The sequence below is a fragment of the Equus caballus genome, chromosome 1 (assembly GCF_041296265.1).
Source record: "Equus caballus isolate H_3958 breed thoroughbred chromosome 1, TB-T2T, whole genome shotgun sequence".
Classification (NCBI taxonomy): domain Eukaryota; kingdom Metazoa; phylum Chordata; class Mammalia; order Perissodactyla; family Equidae; genus Equus; species Equus caballus.
This window is the reverse complement of record NC_091684.1, coordinates 146315856-146328089: the sequence shown is the minus strand read 5'-3', so window position 1 is coordinate 146328089 and position 12234 is coordinate 146315856. Positions and strand designations below refer to the sequence as shown.

The window sequence follows — 12234 nt, the reverse complement described above, 5'->3', positions numbered from 1 at the left end:
AAACAACTTTCCCTCTCTGTAGATCTTTGTAGTCTGAGCCCTCGGAATACAGACCTCTTATTTCTTCAACATTCATATCTTGAACACGTGTGAAGTGCCTTGCAGCAAGATGAAGAAGAGTTCCTGCCTCAGGGTGCTTATGAGGGGCTAAAAAGCATAAAGCTGTCTACGGGAAGTTTTATTTTGGAAGAGGAGCTTGCTAAAGAAATAACTCTTTGATTGGCAAACTCATAGAAGGAGTGGTATCTTTGATTGGAGGTGATTTCTTATGTCCTCTCGTCCTTTCCTAATGGGTCCCTCTAGGCTGGTTCGGTGGTGGCTACTCTCCAACCAGCCTCTGGGACAATAGGAACAGAGCTGGCTTCAGGAACTTTCCACCACCGTGCGTGCTCCCATCTCCTAACCCCTGTTTCCAGCTTTCCTAGTAAGCTGTACTCCTGCTAGTCTCCAGAATTGTGGCTGTCTTGGATTTAAAAGTAAAACAAAACAGTTTAAGTGTTTGTAAGACTTCAGGAAGTCATCTATACTTTGATACGTTGGAATTTTCTTGCTCATATTAGCCCGAGTGGCAAGGGCACATGAAGAAAAGACTCGTGGTTTTGCCTGCAGCCAGAACCCCTCCTCACTGCAAGCCCACTTTGGCTTGGAAATTTGAGAAAAGCATCTCTTTCTTCACAGGGGGAGAGCTTCCAAAAACAGGTTCACTGATAGGTTCTGTGGAGGGTCAAATGGAGAGGAATCATCATCATCATCATCATCATCATCATCATCATCACTCTTCTTTTGATTTCCATAACCCAAAGGTCCACATTTCAATGTGGTCGCATTGACAGTGACTGTAATTCTCCCTCCACACAAAATGTCATCTGTACTCTTTAAGTGAACATCCTTCATCCATAGGAAGTGAGCCCATATGCTCAAAGATAGTTTTTGAAATTCTTTTTATTTCCTGCCCACTAAGGCGAAGAAGCCTTGATAGACTTGGTGAAGAAGTTCTGGAAGTGGTATAACATAAAAAACATAGGCACCAAAGTTCAGGTTAACCTGGACTGGAATCCTAGTTCTACCACTTATTAACCATATGGCCTTAAGAAAGTTACTTTACTTCTGTGCCTCAGTTTCCTCACAGTTAACTGGAGCAGTACCCATCTCACTGGGTTCTTACAAGGATCAAGTGCATGTAATGCCCCTATGACAGCATCTGGCAGGTGTTCAATAGATGTTGTTGTTCCTGGCAAAGCCAGCTGGGGATATTACTGATCTACCACAGAGCAAACTCTCTAACTGATCTTGTGGGTACATGGGAATCAAGGAGGCTGATTTCTCTAGATTAGGCTGGGGTGACAGAAGTGTTGCTGTATCTCTGGATGTGAGAGCCATACATTGTTTATGCAGAGGAAATGTGGGGAATCTACTCAGACACTGTGATCACCTCAGATAAACGGAGCCACTTACCCCAGTGAGAGGCACAGCCCACCGACCAAGGGGCATTTCCCCTTAAAGATTGTTTTTATATCCTCTGGCCATGGACCAAGGAATGGCTAGTGACTTTTTAAAATATATATTGAAATTAACAGTTTACATCAATCTCTTTGGGGTTGCTGCTTTATAGATAGATAAAACTCAGTAGATAGATGATCATGATAGATGATAGGTGACAGATAGGTGATAGATAGATAGAAAATGAGCCACTTGAGTACAAATTCCTTTCTGTAAAGACTCGCCTTTCAGCAGGCTAAGCTTCCTAAACAGTGTCTAATGATGCCATGAAGATTATTAGTCCTTCCTCCCTCCCCACTCAGGCACACACATACCCAAGCCTCTGTCTCCTCACCTACAGTTCTCTGAGTTCTGCCGAGGTCTCCAGATAAGGCTTCTTCATAATACTTCTCCCTGGCCTGCCCTCCGACACTCCTAATCATCTCATCTTCCTCACAGGTGGCCACATCAACCCGGCCGTGACTTTTGCAATGTGTCTTTTTGGACGGATGAAATGGTTCAAATTGCCTTTTTACATGGGAGCCCAGTTCTTGGGGGCCTTTGCGGGGGCCGCAACCCTCTTTGGCATTTACTATGGTGAGTAGGGCCCCTGAGTCCAGAGGTTAGGCAGAGCTGGGCAGAATTTGGCAGTCAGAATTACTTGGTAGGAAAAAGTGAGATAAAGCAAGAACAGGAAGCATTTTACAATTAACAGGCAGTTCTAACAGTTCTAGGTTCTAAATAATGGGGCCAACATTATCATTAGGGCAAATTCATGAAGCCTCTTCATGAAAATGCTCCCAGCTTAAATAGGGAACAGGGGAAGAACTTAAAGGAAGTCTATCTTTAGGCCCAACCAGCACTACAGTGTGAACATACACAAAATAAGCTTAGGCCAGTGGCTTCTCCATGACTTTCTCTGACTTGGCTGAGAGAGGAGGCTTTAACTGGTAGCAAAGGATATGATGAGGGAGTATTTAGAGTAGGAATCTGGAACACAGTCTTTGAAGGAAGAGGCAGAGCAGAGAAAAGGGCTGTGTGGGGAACATCTTCCCCCTCTGTCCGACAGCCAGGGCTTCCATTCTGCAGCAGTCCTCGGGGGAAAACACAGTCTCGACAATCGAAGACCCAGACTTTAGTTCTGTGTGAACTAAATAAGTAGCTGTGTGGTCCTCCTCCTCTGGAAAATGAGAGAATTGAGCTAGATGATTCTCCTGGAAAATGAGGGAATTGAACTAGATGATTCCTCTGGAAAACGAGGGAATTGAACTAAACGATTTCCAAGGTCCTTCAAACTAAAATGTCTTGGAGTTCTATGAAATCCACTGTTAAGGTATTTCCTTCTGTCTAACCCAAGGTAAGTCTTAATACACTATGACTTCTCAAACTGAAGCCCTTAGAAACTAGAATCTATGAGCCAAGCCTTAGAAAAATACATTGTGGAAAGAGGCCTCTTCCCAGTGTCTTTCTCAGAATTAGAGTCTAAGAAGACTACAGGGAAATTCAAGACCAGACCAGAAACTCAGAGAGCCAGTTGCTGTGGCAGGAGAGACCCGGGGTTGACACTGGTTGTGTGGGGGGGACTGCTGTCCTCCTTGCTCCAAGGGCCCCTGCACTGTACCACAACACCCTCAAATTCTGGACTGGTGTTAGGGGTTACCGAGAACCCTCTGGGAATTATGAATTCTGCCTAGAGTAAGCCCAAGCTCCACTTAGGCTTTGAGTCGATCTTGAAAATTCCAAGAATTCCCCCAGAAGAAGATTGGCTCTCAGGACTCACTGGCTAAGGATTTGGCTCAAGTTTGGAGTGAACCATCAAGGGCACCCAGGGTTTTCTATCCTTGACCCTCCATCCTGGGATTTCTCTAGGCTTCCCTAAAACTGCCATACTATGAAGCAAAGAGAGGTAAACGATATGGATCTGCCACACTGAACCTGAGTGCTTGACAGTAGTTCTTTAGGACAAGACCTGGCACAGGCATCCCTCGCCCCTGCCAGAGTACACTAACATGCCAGAGCTCTGTCTTCCATAGATGGACTCATGTCCTTTGCTGGTGGAAAACTGCTCATCGTGGGAGAAAATGCAACAGCACACATTTTTGCAACGTACCCAGCTCCATATTTGTCTCTGGCGAATGCATTTGCAGACCAAGTAAGTGTACATTCAACAAAGACCTAACTTTGGTGAAAAAATGTAATCTAACAGAGGAACACATAGGAGCATTATGGATCTCTCAGAAAGAAAAGGCTGTGTTTCCAAAATCAGAGATCACAAGGCACAACCCAAGCTTTCTTGACAAATTTTGCCTTTGCTGGAGTTGACACCACTAAGACAGTTTTCTGCTTCCTCTTCAATACATACGCTTATGTTAAAAAAAAAATTCAATTGAGTAAATTTTAAAGGTCTTATTGGCTTTATTCAACAATTCATGAACTGGGCAGCATCCTAGCTAGCAAATAGAAAGGAGCTCCAAAGAGCTGTACAAAACGGAAAGTTTATATAGGTTGAAGGAGGTGGGACAAGGAAATTGCTAGCAAAGAGCGAATTGTTTCAGGCACCTTCCTTTGAGGGCAATAGGGGTCTACCAGGCAGATTGCCTCACGAGAGCTGACCAGGTAATTCCAGACTGACTGGCTAAGATTGCATTCCTGAGAGAGGCTGAAACTGCAGTTAGGTTGGGTAGTAAGTCTCAGGCTTAGCACAAGTGACCCCATTTGGGGCCTGTTGTCTCTTTTTTAACACTTGTTTTACATCAGTTGAGGTCCAGAAGAGAGTGGATGACTGGACATTTCAACCCCAGGGGCAAATGGAGTTTGCCTCACTATTATTGTATTTTTGTGTGCATTATCTAAATGTGGAGGCCACAAGAAAAGACATCTTGGTCTCGATTCAAGGATGGTGAAGTGTGGTAGTTGAGCCCAGGGTATCGCGGATCCTCTGTGTCTCTCTCCATGAGCATAGGTTTATCCAGACTCTCAAGGTAGACAGAAGTATCTCTGCCTTATCGATGTTTAAACAAACTGCATCTAAGCATCGGTAGTGGAGCCAGTAGTACAACTGTTCTGGTCACTTTGTGGCAGGATCAACATTGGCAACCCAACAGACTCTCCCTCCCTTACTGTGTCCCAGGAAGACTGCTCAGTTAGAGTAGAGGAATAAAGGAAGGGAGGGAGGAAGGAAGGGAGGAAGGGAGGAAGGAAGGGAGGAAGGGAGGAAGGGAGGGAGGGAGGAAGGGAGGAAGGAAGGACATCTTCTCCAGCAACTCTAAGTTCTTCTCTTGTGATCAGGACGTACACAATGGGGCAGGTTAGAGTGGGCATGTGTATTAAATAGATCTTCCAGTTTGCCAACTCTGCACAGCTCCATTCAACGGACAGATGAAAAAACTATGTCTTCATGCCCTCAGCTTTTTCCTTTCCACTTTGATCCATAAGCCAAATAGGCAAAAAATCTTCATAGAGCTCTCACTATGTGCTCAGCCCTGTGTCTGGAACTTGAGGGACAAGTAAATGTGAGTTGTGAAGATCCAAGGTTTGGAGTCTGAGTGCATGAATTAAAATAAGAGTTCTGCCCACAGCTCCCTGTGTAACTTCAGCAAATTACTGGAATTTTCGGGTTTCAGGCTTTTCAGTTGCGAATTGGGGATAATGCTAGCACTTATCAGATTACTTGTAAGGATAAAGTGAATAATATGAAGAAAATGCCATGTAAACGGTATCTGCCCAGGAATTTAGAATCTAGTTGAAGATCAAAATGATCATATAAGAACAAAAGGAACAATGAAAACTGAATATAATTAGATAGGAAAGAGGACTGTAGGGGTCACATTAGTGATTAGGAACAGAGCTAGAATGATAGGAAAAGTTTCAGTGGAAAAGATACAGAGAGATGTAGCTGCCAGATAAAGGAATGTTATCATAAGATGCAATAATAGAAGCACAGTATTCAAATGAAGTAGTTGAGGGTCTTCCTCTACTCTGTCCTGGGAGTATTAGACTCATTTCCAAATGTCACACTTCAAGGGAGCATGCAACCAAAGGAGAGGAACCGAAAAGGTAATGACGTCACACAGCAGTGAGGAGAATGGGGGTGTTTGCTCTAGAGAAGGTGTGTAAGGCAGTGGGGGGGATGGATGGATAGGATAGGATAGCAGCTTTCAGAGATTTGAAGGGCTACCAAGCACAAAAGAGGTTAGACTTGGTGTGTATACCCCCCATAGAGACTTGGTGGAAGTACAATGCCTGGTACATAATAGGTACTCAATAAATATTTATTCAGTGAATGGATGAGTCCATAAACAAGTGAAATTATGGTGAGATAAAGTTACATTCAATAAAAGAAAGGCTTTTCTAGCAATTGGGGTTGGGCTAAATATAGACCCTATTGACCCAAGACAATAGTTGCTAGAGGTTTGGAGGCTTGTCTGGGTGACCTCTAGGGGTAGAAAGTGGGAATGGGGAGATTCTTGAGGAGATTCTAACACCAGATGGCGGGCAGTGAGGGATATGTCACCTTTAAGATCCTTTCCAGCTTGGAGACTAGATTAGCCAGTTGGAAACTAGGAAAAACTGGTACCAACTGAAGAAAGGAGGCAGGAGGGCAGTTGTTTCATAAACTTGGACAGCAACACAGAAAAAGAGGTGAGGAGGGAAGACTAGGAGGAGGGGGAAGAGATCACTGAAGGCAAGATGGTACGGGTCCCTTACCTCTGTGGGCATCAGTCTCTACTGAGAGAGAGAGAGAGAGAGAAAGAGAGATCGACCAGGTGATTCTTTCTAGCTTCAAAGTGCCAGGAGTCTATTCTCCTAGGCAGGTTTAGAAGGACAGAGAAGGTGGTACCTGTTAAGCCGTGAGTGCACACATTGACTAGAGCAATTAGCTGGGTATTTACTGAGTCAATTAGGGCCCCAGCGGGTGCCTCAGAATGGGCTTTCAGGATGAGTAAGAATTACAGGGTTACTCAAGGATCCTGTTTTCCATTCAATTCAAACCCAATTTATCTTATAATGAAGAAGATAGGATTGGAGCCAAGAGCTCTTAAAGGATCTTTAGTGATTTCTCATGAGAATTCAGGTCCTTTCCATTGGAGCTAAGAGAGAAAGAATGACTTTCTCTCTCAAACCTTGGAGAAAAAGACTATGACTTTGTTCCTTGTGATTTGGATCCACAGTCACCTCCCTATACTCTTGGGCTGTTTGGAGAATGTGAGGGGCGCATGAAGACTCCAGCCCTGTGTGCTTTCCCCCAGAGAGAGGCCCTCTCCGCTGAGTCCTGGAGCAATGCTCTCCTCCTTTCTTTCCTCCAGAGAATTAGCGGGCGCCAGGACATCTCTGACACAAGGTCACTCCAAGGTCAGGAGAGTGGTGCGAGCCTCTCTTGGAATTCTGCAGTCTTCTAGGAGACTCGTCCCAGCCTTGACTCGTCCCCACGCTTTTGCCCTTGCACAAGTTACTCAGAACCTTCTGAAGCATCAGTTTAGTCTTCTGATAAATGGCATCAATAATACCTGAGTAATACACCATGGCAATAAAATCCCTGGCGAATAGTGGTCAGTCAACAAATGGTCTTTTTTCTGCCATTAGCAGGCCTTTTCTTCCTCCTTCTCTTTCTCCCTTTCTCTCTTCCTCCCAACTTTGTTCTTCTAATGGAATCTCATAGAATTTTATGTGTTTTCCCAATTCCTATCCTCAAGACATTTCACCGGGTGTCTTGGTCACAAGGAAATTGCTCGGTCTTCTGGTCAGTGGAGGTTCAGCCTCACTGAGGGTTTACATATCTTGCCTGATGTTCATCCACATATCATCTCCTCAGTTTTCTTCACTGTGTGCTTGTCTCAAAGTGGGCTTCCCATTTCTCTAAGGACTGTGGTTTTAAGCCAGTTATTATGTATAGCTAAGTAGAGAAAACAATTGTTAGAAGATGCTGGTGCTCAACCATTAGCAAGCCCTGCAAGCTCTGTATTCATTAGGCCTTGAGGAGAGTTCCAGAAAGTGCCAATGATCAGTCAGTGGACACCCAACAGCACTCTTGGCCACCATGGCCATATTTCTAGGCCATCTTATCTCAAGACTACTAAATTGTTTTGCTCTAAATATGGTCCAAGCTTATTCCATAATTTAACTAATAAACAATCATTCTTTCAATCAATAAATATTTATTGATCCCTGCTGAGCTGGGTAAACTCCATGCTGTTCCTTCTCCTAGGAGTTTAGCATCTGGTGCTCAATCTGACAAATAAGCAGACCACCCTCTTGCAGAGTAATAACAGCTGTGATAGAAGGAAAGTCCAAAGGCAATGGAAGCCCAGAGGAGGAAGCTTCCACCCTGCCTGGGAGGGCGCGGAAGGCTTTTCAGAGAACAGAGCTCTTGCGACCACATATCTCTTTGAATACAAATTCTTTTCATCTTATTATTTTGGAAAGCAGATAAAATGCTAAAGTTGCCTGGTTCTCATTCTGATTCTTCTGCGTAAAGGCTGTGTGTCCTTGGGCAAGTTTCTTAACCTCCTTCTACTCTGGTTTCCCGACCTGTAAACGGACAATAATAATAGGACTTATCTTATGAATTGTTACGAAGTCCTAATGAGAAAAATCATATGAAGTACCTGGTACATAGTAAGTGTTCAGGGAATAGTAGCTATCATTTAGCTGTTAAAGTAAAATAATAGTTTGGCAAGTTTAGAAAATAGAAAGTGGGGAAAACACCAGCTATAACCCACCGCTTCAGAATACCTGTTATCATTGTGTGTAGATTCTCTTGCACTTTTTCTTTTATAAGTGTTCTTGAATGTAAAATATAATGCATGTATATTTTTTCTTAATATCATAAGTATTTTTAAATGTGGCCCCATAGCTTTTATATTTATTGTTTTAATGGCCCTATAACAACCTATAAAATAGGCACCCCATAATTTAGCCATTTCCCTATTGACATGTACTTAGGTGGCTTCCAGATCTTCAGTTCTATAAATAATTCATAAGTGAATGTGTTTGTTTTATGATTTTTCCATATTTTAGATTATTTCCATGGAATGGTTCTCAAATATCCAGCTGGGTCAAACTGAACAAATAACTTTATGGGGTTTTTAAAATGCATATTGCTAAATTACTGCTGAATTTCCTTTAGAAATTTAGAAAGTGCGGTATGTGTTTAGTTCTACTAGAAAAGCCTGAGAGAACTGATATCATTTCCCTAACATTTGGTATTGTTTGCATTTTCTCATTGCAAATCCATTTTTCCCACTTATTTGTTTCTTAATTCTATTTTTCTTTTATGAATTTTCCGTTCGTTTCCTTTGCCCGATTATCTATTGATATCTGACATTGTTTTTCTTGCCATTTTGAATGAGCCCCTTTGTCCATTTGTTCAGCGTGCCCTTCTATTTAGCTGGGTATTAGCTTAGCAGAACAGTGTGGTCAAGGTAACAGCCTCCAGAGCTGAACCCTCTGGGTCCGCACCTGTCTGCCACTGACTAAGTGTGTGACCGTGGGCAGATAATTAATCTGAAAAGGAGGATGATATTAGCACCACGTCTAGGATTGCTGTGACAAGAAGAGTGCCTGGCATAGTGTCTTCACCCAGAGTATGTTAGTTATTACTAGGTTTGTTTTAACAAGAGGGGGTGAATCTGAGGTGGGTGAGTGGGCAGACTACAAGCTAACCCCCTTGCACATTTTCTCCCTCCTCAGGTAGTGGCCACCATGTTCCTCCTCATGATTGTCTTTGCCATTTTTGACTCCAGAAACTTGGGAGTCCCCAGAGGCCTAGAGCCCATTGTCATCGGCCTCCTGATTATTGTCATATCTTGCTCTTTGGGACTGAACAGTGGCTGTGCCATGAACCCAGCTCGAGACCTGGGTCCCAGATTTTTCACTGCTTTGGCAGGATGGGGGTTTGAGGTCTTCACGTAAGTAACAACGGTGGGGAGGGAAATATTCAGGCGCATCTTATCGAGGAGAGCTGTGCTTTGACTTGGAGATCCAGGAAAGCTCAAGTGGGATGGTGGAGGTGAAGCACATACTCTGGTCATAAGTGTGAAATGTTTCACTGGCGATTGGTGATTTGGGGTGTGTATACGCGAGACAGAGAAAGACGAAGAGATAGAAAGATAGACACAGACACAGGGAGACAGTGAGAGAGCCTCTAGATAAACTCAAAAGAGATAGGCCTGTCCTATATAACAATAATAGTTCCTCAGTTGTTATATGGTTTTACGTGAATATTTTGGTTGTATAATTTGTCGACAGATTCACTTGTGACAAAGTCAGGACTGGAATTTACATCTGATACAACTACAGGGCTTTTTCTAGTCAACCAGGCTAGCGATGCTTCATTCATTCTTTCATTATTCAACAGATCTTCATTGAACACTATTTATGCTATGGTCACTGTACTAGGCAAGGAAATTTCAAAATCAGCTAAGACACTAGCTTTGAGCAATGTAATAAGTGATCTAGCAACCTCTAAAACAAAGTGCTGAGGGAACACAGATAAGGGAGTGGCTAGCTCTGCCTGGGGGAGCTGGAGAAGCACCACGGAAGAAGTGAGAGCTAAGTCGGGTCTAGAGGTATGAGTAAGAAATTCCCGGCAGGACAGATACAAATGAGAGTCTGTGCACAGGAAATGGAAAGACCCCATGCTTTTCTCCTCAGAATGTGTTGAGGAAATATGCCAACTTGGTACCAAGCTCCCAGGACAAACTTTTCCCATTAATTCCTCCCCACATTCTCCTCATAAAGTCCCAGCAGTCCGTCCCATCCACTCATGCATCTCTCCACGGAAAGGAACTCACTGTGGTTTATCAGGAAACAAGTTTCTAACGTGGAGAAAGAGAAGTAGAAAAAACACAGGTGAGCAAATTTTAATGTCTGCTGTGAGAACAAAAGACTTGAGTGTCCCTAAATGCTGACCTGTACATATAGTCAGACACACGTGATGACTTATTTAAGAGAGAGTTTGCCTTGCCTTCACCAGTACAAAAAGCAAGCTATTAAAATAACTGACACCACTCAGATGACCACCACAGATAAGCACTGAGAACCCTAGACTGTAAGGATCACGACGATGGGGACCTTGACAGCTTTTCACTCTTGTAGCCACAGTGACTAGAATAGGGCCTGGCGTACAGGAAGTCCCAATAAAAGTTACTGAATCAAAGAATGGATGGATAAGTGCTGTATGCCAGACAGGTCCTAGGAGATGAGGATACAAAGAGGACCAAGCAACATTCCCTACCTTTAAGAAACTAACATTACATGGAATTTCCTAGAGCAGAGGTTCTCAACTACAGGCAATTTTGCCCCTAGGGACGTTTGCCTGGAGGCATCTTTGGTTGTCACATTGGGAAGGGTGGAGGTGGAAGTTGTTACTAGGATACTGCTAAGCATCCTAAGGTGCCCAGGACAGATCCCCACAACAAAGAATTATTTGGCCAAAAATTTTAAGAGTGCATGGAGAATGTGAAAAGATTGAACAAAATATCCCCAACTGAGAAGGATGCTTTGTGGTCTTCCAATGGAGAATCTAAAACATATGTCCAAAAGATCTCCTTATTCCCAGAGGCCAGAATTAGCCCATGAGTTTCCTTTAATCCCATCTTCCTTAGTTTCACTCTAGGAGACCACTGCCTCCACCACCAGCTCACCTCTGTTAGCTTTACACAGACCCCTAGAACAAAGATGCACCCCCCCCCCCAAGGTGATCTGGCCTCCCTTTGAGCTTATCGTGGTGGTTCTAAAACAGAGTTCTTGCTTATTCTCTCTTTGTTTCCTTAAGTATATAGTAAGAGACCATGTCTGTGGGAGAATGCTGGGGTTACCTAATGCCAAACTCTGAGCTCCACGTCCCTTGTTAGCATTGGAGTCTTCTCCCTTCACGCTTTCATTCATTCATCCATGCAGCTACGTGATCTCTTCTTCAAGGCCCTGTGCTAAAGATGATATGACCCAATCGCTACCCTTCACTGTTTTATTTAAGTTTTATTTCAAAGGAGTTAACACAGGTTTCTACACAAGGTTGAAGCTGTCAAGTGCCATTAAAGAAATCTGTCTGATTAACTCCAGGAATTGAGAGGAGATTTGCAGCTCCAGATTTAGGAGTGATGGAGGTGGAAGTAGGGCCATTTTATAGCATTTGGACATCCTTAAACAGGGGATAGAGAGGTTAAAACAAAGGCAGATTGTTAAAATAGCGAGTGCTTCAGTCTAGCTGGAAGGGTGCATGAAGAAGCTTGGAAAGGGCAACTGTTAGATCATAGAGGTCCTAGACTCCCAGAATGAAAATTTTGGGGTTTTGATGCTCCCTATTCCATAGGCTATGAAGAACAGCAAAGGATTTAGGGCAGAAATGTGACATTTTTAGATCCTCAACTTACGAAAACTAATCTGACATCATTATATAAAGTGGGTCAAAAAGGAGAGAGTAGAAGGGGCAGGAACCAGTTATATAAGAGCTAGGCTGGCTGGTAATCCTCACCCAGAAAGTTCCCAAGAAAACTTTTGAGAGATAAGTGTCCCTAGAGTGTCCCATCCTTTCAGGTTTCGCTACCCAAGGTAAGGATCTCAGGAGTTGTGCTGGCTTGGATCACACCCAAGATCTCAGCTAAAATCAAGGCTGCCTTATTCTTGGATCCTCAGTTGCCTCTGTACAGCAAGCAGTGAGGATGACGGGGGGAGTGGGCACCAGAGGCTCTGAGGAGGGCAAGTCAACGGACCCTGGCTGACTCTTGCTTTTCCGTTAAATATAGGATGCTTCCC

General features: G+C 43.6%; 1 protein-coding gene across 2 annotated transcripts in view; it reads left to right on the top strand.

Moving 5' to 3' along the window:
• AQP9 (aquaporin 9) overlaps positions 1-12234 on the top strand; it is a 42376-nt gene that overhangs the window by 26397 nt on the left and 3745 nt on the right. Inside the window, exons 3-5 of one of the 2 annotated variants that reach the window (XM_001500349.5) lie at positions 1939-2076; positions 3513-3631; positions 9169-9386. In XM_001500349.5, the coding sequence (XP_001500399.1) occupies positions 1939-2076; positions 3513-3631; positions 9169-9386 (475 nt within the window). The remainder of the gene's footprint in view (positions 1-1938; positions 2077-3512; positions 3632-9168; positions 9387-12234) is intronic. The other variant, XM_023616714.2, reaches the window with a different exon arrangement.